This window comes from Lagopus muta, chromosome 2, assembly GCF_023343835.1.
Source record: "Lagopus muta isolate bLagMut1 chromosome 2, bLagMut1 primary, whole genome shotgun sequence".
Classification (NCBI taxonomy): Eukaryota; Metazoa; Chordata; class Aves; order Galliformes; family Phasianidae; genus Lagopus; species Lagopus muta.
This window is the reverse complement of record NC_064434.1, coordinates 9,452,065-9,475,140: the sequence shown is the minus strand read 5'-3', so window position 1 is coordinate 9,475,140 and position 23,076 is coordinate 9,452,065. Positions and strand designations below refer to the sequence as shown.

General features: G+C 48.2%; 1 protein-coding gene across 1 annotated transcript; it reads right to left on the bottom strand.

Annotated features, from left to right (window-relative positions):
• Positions 1 to 174: 174 nt before the first annotated feature.
• On the bottom strand, positions 175 to 22,446 carry SDC1 (syndecan 1). The gene is made up of 5 exons (XM_048935080.1): positions 22,129 to 22,446; positions 4,827 to 4,908; positions 3,508 to 3,998; positions 3,176 to 3,305; positions 175 to 2,434 (listed from the first exon to the last, which is right to left on the bottom strand). The coding sequence occupies exons 1-5, from the start codon at positions 22,183 to 22,185 to the stop codon at positions 2,268 to 2,270; spliced, it is 927 nt and encodes a 308-aa protein (XP_048791037.1). The 5' UTR covers positions 22,186 to 22,446; the 3' UTR covers positions 175 to 2,267.
• Between the last annotated feature and the right edge of the window lie 630 nt (positions 22,447 to 23,076).

The window sequence follows — 23,076 nt, the reverse complement described above, 5'->3', positions numbered from 1 at the left end:
TGCCACCAACCTGGCATCCAGAGCAAGGGAGAGCCTTCCCCATTCCGAGCTGAATCTCCTTATGTTCAGCACCACACCTCACATTTCATACTTAGAATTCAAATTCCTTAAAGGCATGGAAAGTCTCACAAACCTCATCTACTTTGTGAAGCACAATACGGAGCAACACTCACAAGCTGGACACATTCTTGCCAAAATGCCATTTATTGCAGTATACCTTTACACGGCATACAGATATCCGAATGTTGCATCTTCTGTTAGAACTTGTATTTCATTTGTACCACTTAAATAACACAGAATGTCGTGTTTGTTTCACAAACTGTCAGTTTAGACTACCAAAATATACAGTTTTTCCTTTCCCTCAGCAAGGTTCTGAGGTACAACTGAAGTTTACCATTTTATCTTCCTGTGCTTTACAAGAATCTTTTCATAGATAAACCTATCAAACAACATTTCTACATTCCTATACAAAGCAAAGAATTACAGCTGAAATTAACACCGTCTGGTTGTTGCATTAACCTATAAAAAAAATCATTCAGTTAAAAAAAAAAGACATAATGGACTTCGCAGCTTTACTTAAAAACAGCCAGCTACATGTATGCACAAGTGTTTCTTAGGCATCAAGAAGAGTTTTGAATCAAAAAGTGTTTTTTCTTGGGCTTGTAGAGAAGGCACTGATTTTAGCTGCATAGCAGCTCAGGAGTGTTTTATACTTCATTTAATTATACAGGTTTTTGAGTTTTAGTGTTAACGTGCAACATTTCTACCAGCTGTTGCAATGCTCTCCAGTATTCTCCAGTCATTCCCTCTGGCTCACCAGCACAAAAACGTACATCAGCTGTAAATGCTCCTCCACCCCCCATGCCTTCTGTGCTGAGTGATGTCCAACTGACCTTGTGAGGAGCTAGGCGAAGGCAGAGCAGAAGTAAGGCTTGTGCAGAACACCACACTTCTCTTCCTGCTCGGTTTGAGATGCTCTGGAGAACTCCAAACCCTCAGTGAGGCTTCAGTGCCTTCCATCTGGCAATGCATTGATCACCAAGAGCGTCAGGCATCCAGACTTCCCTCAGGAGGTGCTTCTTAACCCTTGCTAGTCTGACATCCCAAGGGTTGCTTCTCTGCAAAGTGCAGGAACAGCCCCTGAAGAGAGGCATTCCAGAGTCATGAGAGTCAAGCACATCAACTTGTATATATTTAAGGTCATCTACACTAAGCCTTCATCAGGCTTGTGTCAGATGCTGTGTTTCTCTACTCCTTAGCTGCAAAATTACAATATGCTGCTTTCTACCTTTCACCCCCTGTGCCAAGGTTTTCTGTACTGAAGGAGGCAGGCCACAATCTGAGACAACTCTGTAAGCAGTGCACAGAGTGGTAGGTGCTACAACGTGCCATCAGTCATCTGGCAACTACACAGCACAGGTTGGAGTATTTACAGCAGGGCAGCCAAGAAGACTCAGCACTGAAGAAGAGGGAATATCTGAGATGAGATTGCTTAGAAAAATCCATTTCTTACCAAAGCCTAGAATAGGCAAGATGGTGATGAGACAGACCAATGCAACTGGTAAAATGAAATCTCTACTTAGTTTTTGGGTCTTTAGGTTGGTTTGGTTTTAGTATATGTGCCAGCTGCATAGGAGCTGGTTCAGCATATGGGATAACATTGTGATCTTTCCCAAATATAAGTTATTCTAAACCACTAAGTCATTTGCTTACCCCTCCCCTCACACCTCCTTTCACTAGCAATCATGTTCAGCATGATGTTTCATAGGCATTAAATGCTCCAAGTACGGCAGCTAGAAAGAGCTAGAGTATTGCAGTGTACCAAACTTCTGCCCAGTGCAGCCATTTGTTACACTTAAAAACACATCTATGAGTTAAATAGGAAGGATCCCTGCAATAGAGAATTTGAGCACTGTTAATCATTTATTCTTGCCATCCCTTTCCCTAAATATCAAACGGTTCATACATACAGTGCTCCTTTATCTTCTCCCCATCGCCTGCCCAAGCAGTCTTTAAGATAAACCAAAGCGAGTTTAGGAACTTGCAGTCCCACTTCTGTTTAAAAAAAAAAGTTGTGCAAGAAAGCAGGGAACGTTCAGTGAATCCAGATCTACTCTGTAGTTATAAAATTTCCAACGGCAAGGTGGTAAGGGCAAATAACCCAATGATCATATGGCTTAAGTTCAATGCAAAGCGCACTAAGAGGTCCATGTGCAGGGAGAGAAGAGTCCAAGAAAGATGTAACGAAGTGTCCTGAAGATCAGTGTTTATGCATAGAACTCTTCTTGTTTGTGTGGTTTTTGGTATCCTCCGTTAGACTGTTTCGGTTCATCCAGTGAATAGCTTCCTTCGTCTTTTTTCTTCATTCTGTACAGCATAAATGCAACTAGAAACACTGCGAACACCAAGCCAACCAGTCCTCCAGCAATAACACCTAGAAGGGGATAAAGACACAGATTACTCCAGATGCCATGCCAGCTAACAATGGTATGACTGTGTGCTTCCAGGCTGTTCCTTAAAGCGTGGTCCCTGAATTCATTACATGCAAATATGAATTTGTCCTTTTGCCCCACCAAAACAGTCACTCCTCCATTGCCGAGAGCCCACTCATCTACATGAGGTAAATAACAGAATCATACAGTGGGTTGGAAGGGACCTTAAGATCATGCAGTTCCAATCTCCTGCTATAGGCAGGGACACCTTCCTTCAGACCAGGTTGCTCACAACCCCATCCAGGCTGGCCTGGAATGCTTCCAGGGAGAGGGCATTCACAACCACACCAGGCAACCTGTTCCAATGTCTCACCACCCTCATCTACAAATCTACTGAAGAAGATCTCCCACTGGGCCATGCTGCAGAGCACCAACAACAGAGCCAGACAGTGTGCGGAACTCTAGAAAATAGACCCAAGCAGCATTAGGGCAGTTTTACAGTAATTTTTGAGTGAAGGAACTTAGAATTTCAGATAACTAGTGGTGACTGCTTTGCTATTATCAGATTAATACGTTGTCCCCATCAGGGTTTTCAGCAACACAGAATCATGAACCACCCTCATTTCAGAGAGGTCTAGCATAAAAGCTTCACTCTCATCTCTGAGGCATACTTGTAGAGCTGCAGCTTCTGCTGCCTGGGAGGCTCCTATGAGAGCCAACTAGAAATCCAGAATATCAGGTACCTCCAAGAACTTCTTTTCTGTCCATAATTCCCGAGGCTCCCGCTGCTTTGGCATTCCTCCCAGAGTCAGCCGGCACTTCAGAGTCCTGGGTAGGGACCAAGTCCTCATCTTTAACCAAGATGAAGTCTCCCTGTTGGCATGTACAAAGCAGGTTATTCATGTTTTTCATCACGTCTCTTTCTATAGCTATGGTTCTTTTCTTCTCTAAACCCCCCCACCAATATAAAGGATAAAACTGATCATTTGTTTGCACAACAAACAAGCAAACCAGCCTTAGTACATACAACCAGAGCAATCTGCCTGGAAAGGGTACCAAAGCTACCAGTCCTCACCGGGTCTCCTGAGCCATCTTCAGAAACCTCCTCATGTGTAGGAGCAAGGTCGCCTGGAGCTGTTGTGGGAGCAGCAGCGATGTCCCCCTCTGGATGGGTGGTAGAGTTGGTCTCAGGCACGTCTTTAGTGCCTGGCATCTCAGAGCCAGGGGTTTTAGGTTTGAGCTCATGGACTGTGCCTGAGGCTTCTGAAGGAATTACATGAAGCACCGAAGGGAAGCGAGTAGTAGGACTTCTTGCCGTTGTTACAACTGTATTGTCTGTGGGCTTCTCATCAGGTGAGCCCAACAAGGGTGTTTCATCCTTCACAGCTACAACTGGCTCCTCTGTCACTACACGACTAGTTGCAGGTGGAGTTGTTACTTTCTTTTCAGTTCGGCTCTCAATCCCAGGAAACAGCTTTTCATTGAAAACCCCTGGTGTTGCCAGTAATGAGGAATTAGTCGGATCTGTTGCCGTTCTCCAGGTGAGAGACTGATCAGGGAGGGGACCTGCAAAACCAAAAATATCCCCAGACAGCTTAGAGACCTGTTGATGGTATCTGCAGGATGCTGGTCTAAAGGAGGAAGCTCAACCTGCACAGCCAATTTCTGTAGTAACAGCAATTCACTTTTCTAACTTCCCTTTTTCAGCATAGTAAGAAAGGCACAGATCAATTCCATATAAAATACAAGCACGTAGCTGGAGGGAAGCAGAAGGATACCATGGTTTAGTTTCCAATAGCTTGCCTTTTCCTCACTGGCATCTCCTCAACTTCAATCCAACACTGAATGTCAAAAGGTGCCTCTCATGCCTTTAAGTAATCATTCTGACAGACTTTTTCCCCGCCCTAAAAACCTTTTATAACGTTAAAAAAAAAAAAAACAAAACAAAAAACTACGGCCCATAGGAAATTGCATATCTGATGATAAAGTATGTGCTGGATGTATGCTGGCAAGTAGGTTCACACACCCTCAAATGGTATCTCCTTCCAGCTCGTGAGAGAGGCCAAACACCCTTCTTATAGTCTCCTGCCTCACAAGTGAAGAATCACTGCAGTTTCATACTTCTGCAAGCAATGTATCAGCAGGGATATATGGTATACCTGCTTCTGCTCCATTTCAATACTCCTACAATTCATTTTCTCCTAATTGTTTGTCTCTAGAGCAATACAAGACAAACAGGTCAGGCTCCTTTTCTGTTCCAAAGCCAATATGCTGGGATATGTGTGATTATTCTTCCCCCCAGCCTCCTTTTAGCCAGGATGTTCACGATGTTCATCCAGACCTTGGCTCACTGGAAGGATGAAAAAACTGACAGCGCAAATGCAAGTTACTCACCTGCACCTGAACCTGAGAATCCATCATCGTCGTCACCAGAAGAATCAAGATCTTCAGGAGGAAGGTTCAGATTTGTAGTTTGCTTTAAAGAGAAGGGGAAAAGATGTTGGTGATGCAATTGCTTAAACTAACCGTGCTGTTTGTGTGAAGTCCTCTAAGGGCTCCTGAAGGTTGCACAAACTTTCTCTGCTCAGACTACATTTTCTTAACATTCTTCACTCCTTCTCCTGCCCCAGAAAAGCAGTTCTGATCAGTCTATTCACTGTCAGAAAGGTCAGTCTTGCTGTCTCCCTTCTCTGTGCTGCGTACAGGCGGCACTTACTTTGGGAAAGTAGAAAGCAAGGAATGCGTTCAGAAAGCTTCATCTTGGCAGCAGCCAATGCTCAGTCCATACACAACATAACCATGCCGCTTTAAGTTCCAGCTCCTCACATCTTTGCTGTCTACCAACCTGTTCAACTGGTGATTTCCTGCATCACTTTTAAGGGAAGGAAAGGAAGGGGAAACAGAGTACTTTGGTTTCTCTGTCTTTCTGAGCCCTTCCAATGCTGTTGTGCTATCTGAAGCCAAAGCATTTAATGAAGTGGAATGAGATTTGCTTTTAAAAAGCGTGGACACTCATATCAAGTTCTGAGATAGAAGCCAGTCTTATGTGTAGGAGAATACAGCCCCGAGCTCTCTCTCCCTGTGTTGTACAAGGAATACAATAACCAGCAGCCAAACTTAGTGCCAAAGGAAGAGGCCAAACCCTTGCTTTGTTCCACCACTGAATTACCACAACCTAACCAGTCATTGCTTCTGAATTTCATCTTTCCTCATTTAACTACATATCCAGAATCTTCACACACAAACACACACCCTATTTCAGAATGGCTGAGGTGAGAAGGGATCTCTGGGTGGCCCAACCTCTGCTCAAGCAAGGAGCATGAAATCTATGCCTGTGCTCTGTCACCCTCAGGGTAAGGAATTTTCCCCCATGCTCAGACAGGAACTTCTGTGTTCCAGTTAGTGCCCTGTGCCTCCTGTCTTGTCACTGGGCACCACTGAAAAGAATCTGACCCTTCCTCTCAAAAAGCCCTCACCATCCATTTCCAGCCCTGCCCAGTCTTCAAGTCTAGCAGATACTGCACCATCTAACTAAGGTCTGTCTCCCATTTTGGCTTTAGTGGGACCATGAAATCTGAGTTCATTTACACAAAAGTAGGAGCAGGTATCCTTACTGGCCTTGCACCAGGCCCACTGTAACTCCTGTATGCATCAATACAGTGTTGTTTAGAAACAAGGCTTGTTTCCAATCTAGGAAGGAGTCATTCAGCAGTGGAATGATGTCAGACAAAGCAACTGAATTTCCTCATTATCAACTATGTTACTTACACGGCTGTATTTATTCACTCCATTTCTTTTTAATGTATTGGGTTTGTACAGTTTTCTTTCCCTTCCTTTATGCCTTACCCATTCCAGATGCTTCTATAGAACAATTCATTCCCAAGGTGGTTAACTAGCCCATTAGATGTTTAAAAGGCTTGACGTCTCAGAACACAAACAAGCAGGCAGCCTGTCAACAACTCATTCACATCCATGACCTCACCTCTTCAAAGCAATCACTACTGTTAGATAATTTAAGGACAAAAAAATAAAAGAACAAGAACACACACATTGAGCCTTTTTAGCATCCTTCTTCGGTTGCCACTTCACTATTGGTAAAAAATACATGTTTTCTTCAGGCTTCTAGCATACTTCTAGAACAACTTCTAAGTTGTCTTTCAATCTTTTGTTCAGCTGCACGTCATGGGCTGATCTGGATTTTCAGATCTGCCCCTGCTTGTCTGCTCTGTGCTTATGCACTCATCCATGGAAACCAGGTCAGAGAAGTACTTCCTGTATGCTTTCCTGCTCCGTCCAAGGCCAGTGACTCACCCGAGCTGATCTCACTGCACTTCAAGTATTGAGTATGAACTACTGGTGCTGAAAGAACATGGAAAGACTGCCAGGCTTCCCAAATTCCACTCCCTTGATCTTTCTTCCTTTCCAGTAAGTTCAGAAGCCAAGTCAGGCTTCATAAACAACACAACTGGGGCGGACTGGGGGACTGAGAGCGTTTTTCTCCAACTTCAGTTCCATCAGCACCAGAAATCACAATCCTTTGTTCTGTCAGCCAGCTTGGCTTTGGGTGCAAAAGGGGGATACAGTTTCCTCCAAGGTTTTAGCTGAAGAATGTGACTACCAAGACAGGCTAAGACCTGACACCACAGTCTTTATCTAGGATCAGCATTAACTTCCCTCCAAATCTGAACCTTCAGACGTAGCTTATACAGGATTTCTAAGAAACCTCAGGAGACATTACAGAACCACTTGCATGTTTTACCAGTAGGAATGCCCACAAAGTGATGTAATTCACGACACCATCCAATTTCATGACACAAACATCAAGGCAAATCTGTTTACCGATATAGACTACTCTTCTTACTCCATGAATTGTAGCTTCAGAAGGTGTGAAAAGCAATGTCCTTCTGACACCACAGAATTTAAGCACTGCAAGAAGGTCATGCTTCTGTAATGATTTGCTGTTGCTGAAGAACTTCAGACATAAGGCTAACGTAAGACTGTGACTCAAAGCAGCACTGGAAGAGATGGAACTAATCCAGGTTTGGATTAAAAATAGAAGAGGCACCGTGCTGTTCAGACAAACACACACCTCATGGTCAAGGCCCATCCGTGACCTTTCACTGCAAATGACTTTCACCAAGGGGAGAGGTCTGGGTTAGTCAAGAGGATGAGGAGTGAAGAACAGATAGAACTGCCAGGCTGTGTTATAGAAGTTGTTACAAAATCAAAGCTTCAAATCAAAGAAATCAAAGCTTCGCTCTGCTGAAAACTCTGCATCACACTGGCTTCTGTGTGTACTGCAGGTGTGCTTTTAGAAATCACTTCTATCATCACCCAGCTGAATTTTCAGACCCCTGGAATTACTCGCAGACCATTCACATTATGCAAGAGCTGCTCTGAAAGTAAAGCTTGCTATTTCGTTATGTTGGCCCATGAGGTCAGAGGTGGATGTCAGTGGCATGGCAGCAGAGATCCAACCTTCCCATCAATACCCCATTACATGTTATTGCCATGTGACAGACAGCAGCAGAGGGGCAGTCTGGAGCATGGAGTCTGACATGGAAGTGTGGATGAAGCAAAGGTGAGCAAATGAATTCCTTCAGGCAGAAAAAAAAAACGTTCAGCAGACATCAATGAATGTCAGTGCATGCCATTTCTGGAGATCAAACAGTGGTGTGAGCATAGTGAGGCAGTGGGTGCTGCTTTCCAGCAGTGGCAACAAGAACGTTAGAGATAAGCCACGCTCCAGGCAGCCATGCAGATTTCTACAAGTGTGGCATACATGCTCTTGTACATCACTAACAAAAATGCACAGCTTATGGCAGTGACTATGTTGAAAAATAGTGCTTTGTAGCTGAGAATTTCCTCTATCCACCAGTGTCACTGCACTCTTTGTATCCGTTGTATTTTCCACAGAAATAAAAGCATGACTTTCAGAGCAGCCTACATAACTGATGAGACTGGATGAACACAGTTAAGTACAGCTGAGGATCCTTTAAGGACAGAGCTCTGATGGCATTTGTATTCTAGCTGAAGATTTGGTGATTTTGCTATTGCACTTACAATGTTTTTTACTTGAAGAAAATTGATAGAATCATAGAATCATTAAGGTCTGAGATGAAGAAAATCATCTCATCCAACTATCAACCCCATGATTCAAAAGCTTTTTTTTTTTTAAATTAATTATTTTTAAATGCATCTCATACAACTGACTAGAAATACTTGCCAAGCACAGCAAAACCCTTTGCGATTTGATGTCACTGATCTCACAGAACGGCCAGGGTTGGAAGGGACCTCAAGGATCATGAATCTCCAACTCCCTGCTTCGTGCAGGGCCACCAACCTCCCCATTTAATACCAGACCAGGCTGCCCAGGGCCCCATCCAGTCTGGCCTTGAACACCTCCAGGGATGGACGGGGCATCCACAGCCTCTCTGAGCAGCCTGTTCCAGTACCTCACCACTCTCATAGTAAAGAGCTTCCCCCTGACATCCAACCTGAATCTTCCCTCCCTCAACTTCAAACCATTTCCCCTTGTCCTGCAGTTGTCAACCCTTTCAAAGAGTTGATTTCTCTCCTGTTTGTTTATAGGCTCCCTTTAGGTACTGAAAGGCTGCAATGAGGTCACCCCGCAGCCTTCTTTTCTCCAGGCTGAACAAGCCCAGCTCCCTCAGCCTGTCTTCATAGGGGAGGTGCTCCAGTCCTCTGATCATCTTTGTGGCTCTCTGGACCCTCTCCAACAGCTCCCTGTCTTTTTTGTACTGGGGGCTCCAGACCTGGACGCAGTACTCCAGATGGGGCCTCACAAGAGCAGAGCAGAGAGGGACAATCACCTCCCTGTCCCTGCTGGCCACCCCTCTTTTGATGGAGCCCAGGATACCATTTGCTTTTTGAGCTGCAAAGGCACACTGCTGGCTCATGTTCAGTTTTTCATCCATGAAGACCCCCAGGTCCTTCTCTGCAGGGCTGCTCTCAAGGATCTCAGTTGCATAACACGACAGATAAGCATTTTACCAGCACTTCTGATAGTGCTGAGCAGTGCCTATTAAGCACTTCCTCAAGTCTCAAGCAGCCCGTCTAGGGGAAACCCTCGGGAAGCCGTTGGTTTCTGCTCTCACTGAGGGCTGTATTGTTACACAACAATAGCTATTCAGTTCTGCTGGGACAACCAGAAAGCTGCTCGGTGGCATCTTCAATTTAATCAAGAACTTTCACAATTCATTAGCAATATTATTGGCTCCAGAAGTCTGACACACACCAGACTTGGAAAGAAAAAAATTTAAAGCATCATTTCTACCCATTCTTCAGTCTTCATCTTGCTCCCAATCTCTACCCAAGAATCCTCCTCAGTCCCTGCTCAAGCAGGGATCTATCTCAAGCACTGTCTCACGATGCAGGGAAGATTTATAGTTTATTAGTTGATCTCACCCCACCCAAACTGGGAGCCACATTTCTTTAATTTCAAGTCGGGGTGTATGTAAAAGGAAGCAGCACATTTCAAACTGCTCTTTGAGGTAAGCAAAACCACTGGCTTTGCCACAAGCTGCTACAAGCCCTGAACTAGATTAGGGGTGATTTGTATCCCACTTATATTAATCCTAGTTAGTGATCAGCCAATTACAGCAGCGTCAAAAACACCTGAAATCCTCCATTACCTGAATAATGCTGTTAAATTTGCACATTTGTTTCTCTGAGTCGTAAATCCTCCTCACTGAGCTGAGAAGGAATGAGCTCTTCCAGCTCAAACACCTCCCTGAGCACCCTGCAAGATTCTGCCAGCATTATGGGAAGCAAAACCAACAGCCTGCCATGCTGTTTGAAGAGATTTACACTAATAAGTATTTGCTTTCTAATTTGCCTACCACATATTACGCTGCAGACTTACACAGGGATTTGAGCAGCCCTAAAATAAACCCACGTGAAAAGGTCTCTTTGATCTTTTTCTACATATTGAAGGACAATTCTGTTAGGAGGGCTAGCTCTGCTATCTGAGGCAGGGCAGCCTGAAGAGCTTCTGGCCTCAAAATATTTATATTAGTGCGTGGGAAGATAAAACCTCCTGCTGAAAGAAACTTTAGCTTTGTTAAACCTTGATATTCTGCAGTTAATAACCCACACATGATTAACTCCAGTCCCAGCTCTCCAGAGTCTTCAGACAACCTCGGCTGTTCAGCAAAAAGAAGGCAGAACCACCACCAACCTCACCAATATCCTCCTCCCGCAGCCTGCTAGCACTGTCAGCCACGTGTACCCTTCATTTTAATGGACAGACTTAAATTTTGGGGTTGCTGAAATAGAACTGATGCTCTTTATGTGACAAGTCTGAAGCGACACTGGTGTGCACATCTGACTCGTTAGAAGCCAACAGCAGCACGGCTACATCTCAGCTAGCAGCTCTTCCAGATGTTCCTCCTGTCATTCCCCAGCTCAGGATAAGCAGCCTGGTGACACTGCAGGTTAGTGAAATAGTTCTCATCTCAGAGGTGCCAAAGAAGCAGGCTAGCAGCAGAAAGCCAGCTACAGACTGTTCCCCAAGCAGCCCACAGACTGCACGGAATCACAGAACATCCCATAGGAACAGGCCCACAGGATCACCGAGTCCAACTCCTGGCTCCACACAGGACCACCCAAAATCCAGACCCTGTCTGTGAGAGCAGTGTCCAGATGCTCCCCAAACTTTGGCAGCTCAGAGCCCACTGCCAGGGGAGCCGTTCCAGGGCTCAAACACTCTCCATATATCTATTACATATGCACTGCAGCTACAGCTCTATTAGCTGCAGTGCCTCACCTGCTTGCTACCACACTGTTGCCCAACCACCATTACATCTCCTCCTTACTGTGACAGGGCAACTTTTGTAATTAAGTAGGGCCAAAACCCAGCAATCAACATGCCAAGAGTGAAAATGAGCCAGCTTGTCACCGTCAGCTTGGGTTTCACATTCTGCAGCACAACCCTTTCAACTGCAGTTCACCCCACCGCCTCCTGCACAAGGAGTCACTCCCTGGACCGTCCCCCGTATTCATGCAGTCTTGTGGTGACCCAGATCAGGGAACTGGTCTGGTTAAAGAAGAAAAAAAAACAACAAAGAAAACCAACACTGTCATGCAAATAATTTTCCAGCAAGACCAGTTCTCTGCTCAGCGCATGAATGCACAGAGTGTTTGTCTTGGCACAGCACGGCAGCCAGGGCTGCTGCAGCAGCTCCTACAGCATCACAGCCCGGGTTCCTGGGATGCTGACACACACTCAGCACCCTGAGGCAGAGGGGCCATGAAATACCCTGCTGCAGCTGTGCATTATGGAAATGTGCATCACCACCCTCAGACTGCAGGCAGCATGCACAGCAGAGGCTGACTCAAAGGACCGCACAGGCTTATATAAAAGGGAGCAAGCAGAGAGGTTGCTTCTCTTCTGGAGAGAAGACTTCTGTTCTGGAGAGTTCCTTTGTTTGGTATGGGTAAGGTTTGTTCTTAAGACTCAGTTCTGACACAGCTGAGCTGCCTCCCAACCATCTCTCAGCCAATTCTTCTACAAGTTCAGCGGGTCCTTCAACAACACAGAGAAACAAGTCTGTGCTCCTGCTCTCTCACCTGGATGTATCAAACCGGAGAGTTAATACACACTGCTTTTACTCATGTCGACCTGTTCTGTACAGCCAAGCAATACAGTTCAAGCCAACGACTGGATCTCAACATGCCTACAAACTAGCACCCAGTTTAACTGCACCAGTGGCAGGTGTGGCCTGTCACAATATAGCCCAAGTAGTCACAATCAGAGCTCAGTACCTCACTTCCCACATCCAAGGCAGCCTGTTTGGAAGATGCAGAGAAGCTCTTTCCCCTTAATCTCATGAGAAGCAGTCAGTTCAGTCTTGTGCTAGAACTGCTCTTCTTTAAGAAGCCTTTGCTACAGCTCTTTAACATACTTGATAGTTCAGTCATATGTTTCTTCAGATAGTACAAGAGAGCCACAGTCAATGCAAAATCCTGAAGAGCTGCACCTAGCAGATGTAGCAAAAAAAGGCCCAGCAGCTGACAGCATCAGTTCATCCTGGGGAATGACTTACAGTTTCAGCTGGTCTGAGAGATGAGCAGCAAGGTGCAATAGCTGACACCTGGACTTATCTAACTTGTCTTCAAATCCTTCCATTTAAGGTCACCAGCATTTCTTAGTTTGTGGTGTACAAGAACTAGCAGCAAAGGTTGAGTTTTGCAGCCAACAGCCTGTTCACTTACTGGATTGGAAAAGCACTGACGCAGATTGGCCTACTTCCACCCAAAGCCAGTGGTGGGCTGCCAGTCCCAGAAACCCTGAGCAATACAGACTGAAAGGCAAGTCTATACTGCAGGTCACATTCTATGAACTACAATGCCTTCCAATGAGGACTTCAGAATCTCAAAACCACTACCCATGCACACAGCACAGGCAAGCATGACCCTCCCGTACAACAACTGAAAGTGACAAGAGCTACAGCTCCTGACACATTTTCACCCCCTTGCAGCAGCATAGCCATGTGCCCTCTGGTTACCGTACATCCCAACATGCCTAGTTGCTGCAAAGACCAGACACATGACATTGGCAGCCACTTAAATGGAGACTTATCTTTGCAGTGCTACCTCTAACACATACATACACGTTAACCTTAGGTCTCTAAAGCAGACCTAGCAAAACCAGTCCCTGTGCCCATCCACGTGCTCACCAATACTGCCATAAACAATGTGGTTTGCAGCTGGGCACAAATTCCTCTCCTTGCACCATCTCCAGCTGTCCACACTTCCCGTGTTACAGACCATCACTGAAGTCCCAGCAAAGCAAATCAATTTGTTGCAGCTCTTATCTCAAACCCAGTTTTAGACTACATCTTGGCTGCATTAGGCAAACTATTGCCAGCAGGTCAAGAGAGGTGGTTCTTCCTCTCTACTCACTCAGCATTGGTAATGGTTAGGTCCAATTTTGGGCCCCTCCATACGAGATAGACATGGGCATACTGGAGAGAATCCAGTGTAAGGACAAGATAAAGGACAGGAGCACTTCTCCTGTGATCAGTCATTCAGCCCAGGAAGTTCCAGCTCAGAAACTGGACAATGTCTGTAGGAAAGCACGACACGCTCTACAGCTTCTCAAAGTAGGCTGGTGGCACACTGCCTCTCAGCAGCACCAGGAAAATATGCGTGTGCCCTGGTCTCTGGGAAGCCTATTTCCTGGGGAACAGATGCCACACAACTTGGCTGGTGGAACTGCTACCCATCTCAAATGAACTCTATTCTTTTGCGTCAGCATGAGCAGGGCCACAACTGCACCAGTGCCCTGACCTGAAGAGACGCATTCCCGTAAGTCAGAGGAGACACCAAAACCATGCTACATGGTATTCTGAGAGGGAATAATGATCTGTTCACCTTACGAAGGGAAGTTAACATACAGTTAGGAATAACAACTGTTGGAGGCAGAAAGAAGATACGAGGCAAGAATGAATGCAACTGCAAGCTTGCATTTACTTCTACACCCCACCATTTCCAGCTTTAAGAAAACCAGCATGGATGCGAAGACACTGCATCTTCCATTACATTCATGAGTCATGCCACAAGGCCTGTTTTATCCACAGCATCTCACAGCATTGACTAAGCATAGCCCGTTGAGAATGCAGACGCCCTCCCTAGCGAACAGCTGCAGTTGCATTAGCATGACTAAGCCATGCACAAAAGGACTGAACATCACCAGATACAGCAGTCACACCTCAGGTTGAGAAAACCTCCCTTCTCCAATTCCAAAAGTCCTTTTAAAGAGGCACTTCCAGCTTCACCCCTTCCTTCCACATAGCCTCAGCAGTTCCCAAGTGCTCTGTGGCAAAGGAAAACAGAGCTGCCAGTATTTCAGGTATTACCAACTTCCTTGGAATCAAGAGCAGTAAGTTAGATGGTCTTTGGGCACAAGCTGGACCACATTTCAGCAAATTATTCTGATGTAGAACACTGGTCAAACTGGACACATTTCCTATGAGAAACACACACTCCCACAACCACTGGAGCATGCAGAAAGATGTGCCCACATAAATGGTGCTGAGATCACACTCCCAGCACCAGGGCTTCTGCATTCAGGTTTACAGATGCACTGTCAATCCTGCTGGTTAAGACCAAGGTCTGACAGCAGTCACCACTGCCCCGTTCACAGTTAAGTTATGCAATGCCTATAGGAGATTATGGAAGCTGGCTGGTGTATTTCCAAACTGAATCACGAGGGTGTTCGAGTATCATTTCAAAGCTGAAGCTTTGAATGAAATCCTCCCTTCAGAAATAGTCGTAGTAAACCTGCTGCTGCAGTTGCGCACCAATCACCCATACTTTCACTGCCTACAGAAAGGACATTAGGCATTTCTTGAGTAAACACCATGTGGATTGACGTTAAACAAATCGACTCTGATCCAGAGTAGCTCATTCAAACTGCTCAGTGTTGTACCTATAGAGCGGACGAGTGCAAAGCATTCAGTATCAAGTTAGTCTTAGCACAACAGCCCATAGGTCAGACAAGCTTCTGACAAGCAACACCGACAGAACAGTTAGATGCTGAGTAACAGGCTTGGTCTAATATTAGATACAGAGGTCAGTGGCTCTGCCTGCTGCTGGGGTTTGGAGCTTGATGATCCTTGAGGTCCCTTCCAACCCAAGCCAATGCATTCTATGAAAACACTGTTCAAACAGCAGTACCTTAAAGATGCTTTGTAGAGAAATACAGTTCTAGGTCTACTCAATGACTACAAGCTCTAGTCGGCACAACAGACCTCTAAAGAAAGCCGAGCATAAAGGACTCCAGGACAGCCTTATGGGCTAACTCCAAAACTGCAGGCTGGGTACTACCAACACCTTCACTACTACACTGAATGCTTTGCCGTTACAGGTTTGTATTATTCACCTTACGGGTGTCAGGACTGACTGCACAGAATTTCTCCAGCACCTTTTGCTGCTTATCCTGATACACCCTAAAAGGGTCAGCATTCAATGAGAGAGTCATCATATCCTACTAAGGGCTTTTTTTTGTTGTTTTTTTTCCTTTTACTGTATACTGCAGTTTTCACAATTTCCTAATATTCTGGGCCTGTTGCCAGAGACCCTCTGGCTACATGCATACTCCTAAATTAAACAACATAAGTGAACATCCCCAGGCACTGGAACGCAATCTATACCATCAAATTATTAGGTGGATCTCAGGCACAGTTTCAAGCCTTGCCAACTGGTGTGCCCCCAGATGATGCATGGGAACACTCCCCAGCAGGCAACCTGGATGCAGAAGGGAACACGGGGTGTTGCTATGGGATAGGTGAAAAAATAAATAAGGTTTGCTCTGTGATCTGGAACTTAAGTTGGCTATGGGACAGAGTAGCTTCTGGCCCATTTAACTTACAGGAACCAGTATAACATGGAGTCACTTCCCCCTACCCCCACTTCTCCCTTCGGCTGCATGCTGGGACAGGAGGGGGTGGTGCTGAGCATTCAGTGCTTTCTGGCTATGATAGCTCAGACTTCATATTACTCATTATCACATCTCCCAGCTTCTGTACTAAGAAGCTCCCCACCATTTTCCAGCTACAGAAGCAAGCCAAGGAACTTTTTACAAGTTATTTAAAGATGCTTCAGAGCAGAACTGATGCCACTGGAGGATTAAGCTTGCAGCTTCCCTGTTTGGGGCCATGAGTCAGTTGATGTAAGTGCCCGATAGCAGAGCACTCCTTTGCCACTGCCCAGACATGCCAGAGTCAGCCTCCTTTGTTAGTTAGGTGCTTTGTTCGCTGATGGGAAAGTAGTCACAATCTAGATGATTCCTCCATTAGGACCGAAAGAGATTTAGAAGTCAACGCTGTCTAGCTGCAGGCTGTTAGGCAAGTTTCGGTGCAAGCCTCACTACCTACCACTCTTCCACTGCACGCAGGTGCTACCTGCAACATGGCAGAGCCAGCAGGGTGGGTAAGTCTCATTCGGCCATCAAATCTGCCAGGCGAGAGGCTCCACTGCAGTTTCATTAGCACAGAGTACAGCTGAGCACTGGAAAAATACCATGTTACTGTTTGCGTCTGATATTAATTCAAGCAAAGTCTGTGGTTCCTTTGGTTTGAACTTTTACTCCTCTTACCTCTCAACCACATGACCAAAGACAGCCTGGGCTCTGTCACTAAAGAAAGTGCCTATTAGCTGGTCAGTGGGATAATAGGGCTTCTCTTCTGCTTGCTTTGTTAGACACAGGATGCCCTGAGCTCCTGTAGGAGTGCAGAGCACAAGCACACAAGCCTCCCACACCACCTATCCTGGGGTCAGGGCTACAGCCTACACATCCTGCTGTCAGCTGGTCAACAAACTGCACAAGACAGAGTAACCTGTATGTGTATGTACACCTCTACCCCCTGTTAGCCTCAGAAGTGTACCAACAGGCATCATTTCCTGTTTTGGGACAGGAAAGAGCCAGGTAATCTCTTCCTACAACACTGGAGCTGCTAGCTGACCCAAGAGAGCAGACAAAGGCTCTCACCAACACAGCCACAGCAGTACTGCCAGGACACAGGGCTTCACAACAGCTCTCATCTGGAACCAGTTACACTAATCACTGCTTGCTCTCCAGATGGCAGCCTGACTCCACTTTCCTCTGCCTACCTCTGGCTTCAATATGCAGTCTGCTCCCCTAGTAACCCCTAGATGCAAATGGCTGGATGGAGCTGCTGACCGTGTACCACCACCATTAGAAAGTAATTAGTAAAGCTTTTCTGTGTTCCACGTGGGACAGCCGTGGTCTGCAGTTGCTGCCCAGGAAGCGTTTCTTGATGGCTCCTTACAACTGGAGCAGAGTTCAAGTTGCCTTTCAATTAAGAGGCAATCAGCCCCAGATCACGTGGCGCAGGCAGACAAAGGAGCAACCCACTGTAGCATGGCACATATGAGTTCAGCTGATGGAGCCAGGGCACCCAGAGGAGCTGTTGCATGAACCGGCTGTACCCTGCAGAGAGCTGCTTGGGTGCCACTGTGCCCAGCACTGCCTGCAGCCAAGCATCAACATATCAGCCTTTGCTCCATCAGAGGCTGAGGACACTGCCATTGCAGCACAGTGAAGTTACAGGGTGGAGCATGAGAGGAGCACAGTCTCCAAGACAAGACAGCCTGAGTATTTTCAGCTGGTTGGCAAGCGGGTTCCCATCTTTTATCACTGCCTTCAATTTAGCTGGGATTCATTCTGCAAAAGAGGTCCTTAAGGGCTTTCAGGTATCAGAAGAACCCCAAACACTAGGAGACAAAATGAACGGACATAAAAGTGAATCACACGGCAAAAATAAAGTCAATGGAGAGTTCTGCCAGAGAGCATGGCAGCAAGATGCATGAGTCAAAACCCCAAGAAGGTTTCAAACTAGAAGCCTTGCAGGAACGCCATAGCTTACAACATCTCTGTGACTCAGTTGTAACTGCAGCTCCAGTGACTCAAGAGGAAGTTCTATTACCAGCTCCATCCAAAGCCCACTAACCCTCTTGGTTCCCATTCAGTGAAGCAGGCCTCACTGGTGAGACTGGTCTCAGCAGTGACACACAAACATTACAGCCGAGCATGGCAAGGAGCCCAAGCTAACAGACTGTTGGATCCAGGCCGGTTCCACGAAACCTAGAACATCAGCTGCAGCCAGGCACTGCTTGAGAAACGAAGGGGTTGGGAAACCACCGCATTAGCAGATGGACCTCCTACAAGCAACTCTTGTGGAGCAACAAATGTTATTTTGCCTTGAGGTGAGGCTTCACAGCACAGTAACTTTTCCACCAGCATCTTCACAGCAGAAAGTGCACTATCAGGTTTCAGCCAGGCCAGATAAAGCTCATTGCTGCAGTACAACAGGAGCCCAGCAGAGCAGCAGTTCAAATGGAGCATGCCAGTTGGCTCTAACTTAGGGACCCGTTAAGAATACTGACCTCAGTGCTCCAAAAGGGACAACCACACGACCTTGGCATTTCAGAGCATCTTCTCAGCACAGAGAAATGAATCTGTAAGACTCAGCGGAAGCCCTCGTGCCTCTTGTCACAACAATTTCCTCTTTGCACCTTCATGATTACGCTTGCATTTCTCCCATCAGAACAGATGGGAGAGGCCAAGATCCAGGGCCCAGCTGTAGTCCCCAACTCCAGCCTCCAGCAGGGCAAGGCTAGGGCATTGTTTGGGGGCACTGACCCAGTTGCACCAGAACAGGAGCGAGCTGAAAGCTGATGTTTCCCACCGCTTTGTTGGTTCTCTTGGCACAGCCACAGCACCTGTCTGGCCTGTTTGTTTATGCAGAGGGACACCAGGAAAGTTGCACAGAGTAGAGCAGCACTTTCAGCTTATCGCTCTCAGATACAGACATAAAGGCATCCATGCTCCCTTATGGTCAAAATGAGATCTAGTCAACAGAAGCCAGACAAGCCACTCACCCTGAAGCAGACACATGGGCTGGTCAAATAACCACTCCAGCTCACCGATTACACCACTGTGATTATAATAAGAGCTTTGCTACCTCGCACACACAAATGCACATTTAGGTGCCTGAGCACCGAGTGGACACTGTCCTGAGGGCTTGTGCCACCTGAGGCACCCCAGGTGTCAGCAGGCACGACAGGGTCTGGCTGTGCTGGAGTCCTGTATTAATAGCTGAAGAGATGTCTAAGGTGACATCTTAGAGGAAATTTAATTAGATGTCAGGGAGACATCTTTCACTGAAAGGGCGGCTGAGGTGCTGACACAGACTGCTCAGAGAGGGTGTGGATGCCCCACCTCTGGAGACATTCAGGGCTGGGCTGGATGAGGCCCTGGGCAGCCTGATCTGGTGCCCGATTTCAGTGGTTGGCAACAATGCCCACAGCAGGGGGTTGGAACCCAATGGTCTGTGAGGTTCCTTTTGATCCAAACAGTTCTGTGATTCCATGAACTGCAAGCTGCAGTGACTTCACTGGCATCACCTCTGCAGGAAAGAGGCCATCTCTCCCCCAAGAGGATTCCTTCTCTGTCTACTCCTACAGCTGGCCCTGCTAAAGCCCCAGCTCCCTAGCTGTGCGATGGCATACACAGTTGTGGAACATCCACCTCAGAGGCATTGCTATGGTCCTTAAACACACAAGAGCCACATCAAACAAGGCTCTACTACACAGGCCACCTGGAGACATCTACACACTAGCAATGCAAAATACATACTTAAAATGGACCAATTTTGCTGCTAAAACAGCAGCCTACACTTCAGGTTAGTGCACTCAATTTTAGAAGGCTTACAAGTTCCCAGCACTTGCTGTAACACGTCTCAGGTTGTTAAAGAGGATTGTTTGGTTTCCAGAAGTTTCAGAGTGCTGCCATTACAAATGTTAGCTCTTCCAGCCACTTAAAGCCGAGAGCAGCCTGGAACAAAAGGCTTGCACTGGAGCCCCCTGCCCCATACCAACCATAGCTTACAGCTCTCTGCTTTGTCAGAGTTGAATCACTGTTTACTGGGAGGGAGCTACCAGCAGGCAAGCATTCACTGCTTGCAAGCACACAAGCAAGCACTGTTTACAGCACTTGATAAATTATGTGACGCTGCTCTGTGTGTATTCCTGCAGAAGAAAGTGTTTCCTTCTCATCTGCTGCCTACATGTTTAATAAGCGAGCTGGGCTACCTCATTTCTTCTAATTAGCTTATGTTCAGATAGGAATGACATCACTCCTGGAAAAAAAGTTCTGCCTGCTCTGCTAAGCTTGCGTTAACCAACAGTGCACATCTACACCTGCTGGAACAATCCAAACTGTGTCTTCCTCAAGGCACAGGCTGGGTTATCCACTGTCCTGCAGCAGGTCATGCACCCCAGCTTGGCTGGATTCCCAACAAGACTACATCCTAAAGGAGTCTCCCATGAGAGAATAAACAGGCAAACCCATTAGGATGGGTCAACCTTCTTATTTCAAGAAAAGCAGTGCTCCTGTTGTTCCAAAGAGGGAACTGAATGTAATACAGGATGTTTGAGCAAGACAGTGTCATCTTGAGGACATAGTAGGAACCCCCTTATTATTCCTGCATGTAAGAGCAGCCAGAAAGAAAACTGCTGTTTGGCTCCTTTCTTGTCCTGGCTGCTTAGCAAAGCCCCAGAGCAATAGCCAAGGCCAAGTGACATGCCAGAGGCAGACCACCAAGAGCCAGGCAGACCCGTAAGAATGCAACCCAGCAAAAGACCAGCCCAGGTCACCCTGCTTCCCATGCCCAACACTGAGTCCTTCTGCCACTATGACTCCAGACTGGTGGGAAAGGCAGCTTCTTCACTGACATTTCAACATGGGAAGTCAGCCACGTGATCCCCAGGATGGAAGCAGTGATGCTGAGTCACTGCTGAGCACCCAAGGACTTTTACTCCGTGCTCACGCCAGACACCCCTCAACTTGAAGCATCATCCAGCATCTCCCACACACTGGAAAACTCCATATGAGTGTTCGCCTCATGCCTATATTATGCCTAATAAGAAACATTTATCATAGGGTAATTTTACCCAAATCCACTCCAGAGGCCACATAAACTGCAGGTTTTCCACTTTATTTCTTAAAACACTCACTCAGAAGCAGTGAGTGAGGCCCTCTCCCACAACACAAGGCGCCTACACTCACACGCCCGTCATTTTTAGCCACCTCACAGCCTGACCACTGACCACCACGAGGACCAGACATCCTGACCTACAGGCAGCATTCAGGCAGGGCAGCACAGCAGAGCTGCAGGTACTGGGCTCAGCTCAGGTCCTGATGTTCCGCCACACCTTACCCAACCACTGCTGGAGAGCATCTCCAAAGCACTTCCAAATTACAGTATTGAGTTGGAAGGGACGCTTAATGGTCACCTGGTCCAACTCCCCTGCAGTGAACAGAGACACCTACAGCTCCAGCTCAGAGCCCCATCCAGCCTGACCTTCAGTGTCCCCAGGGACAGGACATCCGCCACCTCTGGGCAACCTGTGCCACTGCTCCCCTGCTCTTACTGTAAAAACTTTTTCCTTGCATTCAGCCTCTATTCGCTTGAAACCATTTCCCCTCGTCCTTTCTCGTGTCCTTTCCCTTCCTAACCTCCCCCGAGGGGCAGAAGACCCCACAAGCGATGCCCCACACGGAGACCGGGAGCCGCAACAAGTGCCACGCTGCCGGGGAAAGGCAGAGCCATCCTCTGTTCGTGGATGACATCTGGCGGCTGCAGTTGCACGGAAGCCTGGCTGCCGGTCTGACACGCTGCCCTCAGCCCTATGGAGGCTCCGGGCCGCTCCCCGGCAGCACTCCCGGAGCTGGGAGGAGCTCTCCGGCAGAGAAAGAGGGGCTGACGGGGCGGCCGGGACGGCGCACGCTTCGGGGAAGCGCCGAGCCGGGCTCCGGGAGCTCTACGTAAGGCACAGAAGCCCCGGGCGCAGCCTGCCCCGCTCACAAAGGACCGCACGCGGGGGCCGCGCTCCGGCTCTCCCCGCTTCCCGAGACGCGGCGCGCTCGCTGCCTCGCACTGGGGCGGGGCCGCCAGCAGGTCGCGAGCGGCAGCAGCGGGTCTGGTTTGAATTAAGATTCCCGGAGCACAAAAGGCCACGGGAGCCGCTCCCCCCGCGCTAACCCCGCCGACGCAAGGAGCCGAACCCGCGAGGATCCGAACCCGCGCCTCCCGGATCCCCGCCGCCCACGTGCGCCGCTCCTCCCGCCCGCCCGCCCGCCGCTCACCGGGACGGCAGCGTGGAAGCAGAGCGCTGCCAGCAGCACGGCCACCGCGCTCAGCATCGTCCTCCTCCTCGGCGGGCCTCGGGAGCGCGCAGCCTGCCCTCGCCTCGCCGCTCCTGTCCCGCTCCTCGGAGTGCGCTTTTAAGCGACCGCCGCCTCTCCCCCCGGAGTTTTCAATACATGAACTCCTATTTTCTATCGCTCTTATCTTCCCCTTCGCGCGCTGCCAAACCAGCGTCCCAGCAGCGCTCTGCGGCCGCGAGGAGTTGAACTCTGTCTTTTAATGAACCCACGGCAACAACCTTCACCTTACGGCCACCCCCCTCCGGCCCCGCCCCGCCCCGCCCCGCTCCCCTCGGCCCGGCCCCGCCGCCCGCCCCCGCTTCCTGCCGCCCCGTACCTGCGCGCCGCCCCGCTCCCCCCCGCCCGGAGCCCGGCTCCCCTCTGCCTGCATTCCCGCATTTCCTCTGCGGCGGCGTTGCTCCCGCCGAGCTTCCTTCCTCCTCGCTAAAAATAATGGGAACTTTATAGCGCTCCCTTCCCTTTCTATGGTGGGAACGTCCCGGGGGGGGGGGCGCTCCGACCGGCGGGGGCTGCTCCCCAAAAGCAAGGGGGGAGCGCGGCTGTGCACCCGAGTCCGCATGGCACCAAGGACGGGCCTTCTAACGGGGTGACACGAGGTTAAACCACGCTGCCTTGGGTCTCTGCTTCCAGAGCAGCCCCTTCCTGCGTAACTTTGCCCTTTTGAGTTAAAAGCGACCCAAGTGCGATGGATGGTGCCCTCATGATGGGTGAGGGACAACAGGCGCGGGGCTGTGCTGCCCTGTGTTGGGGGGCACCCAAGGAGAGCCGTAGTCGGCGTTTGCCATGGAGAGGCTTCAGGAGCGTGATGGCCGCCCTCCGCCAGGCCGAGGATCCCTTCCCACAAGGCTCAGTAGACCTAATGAGATA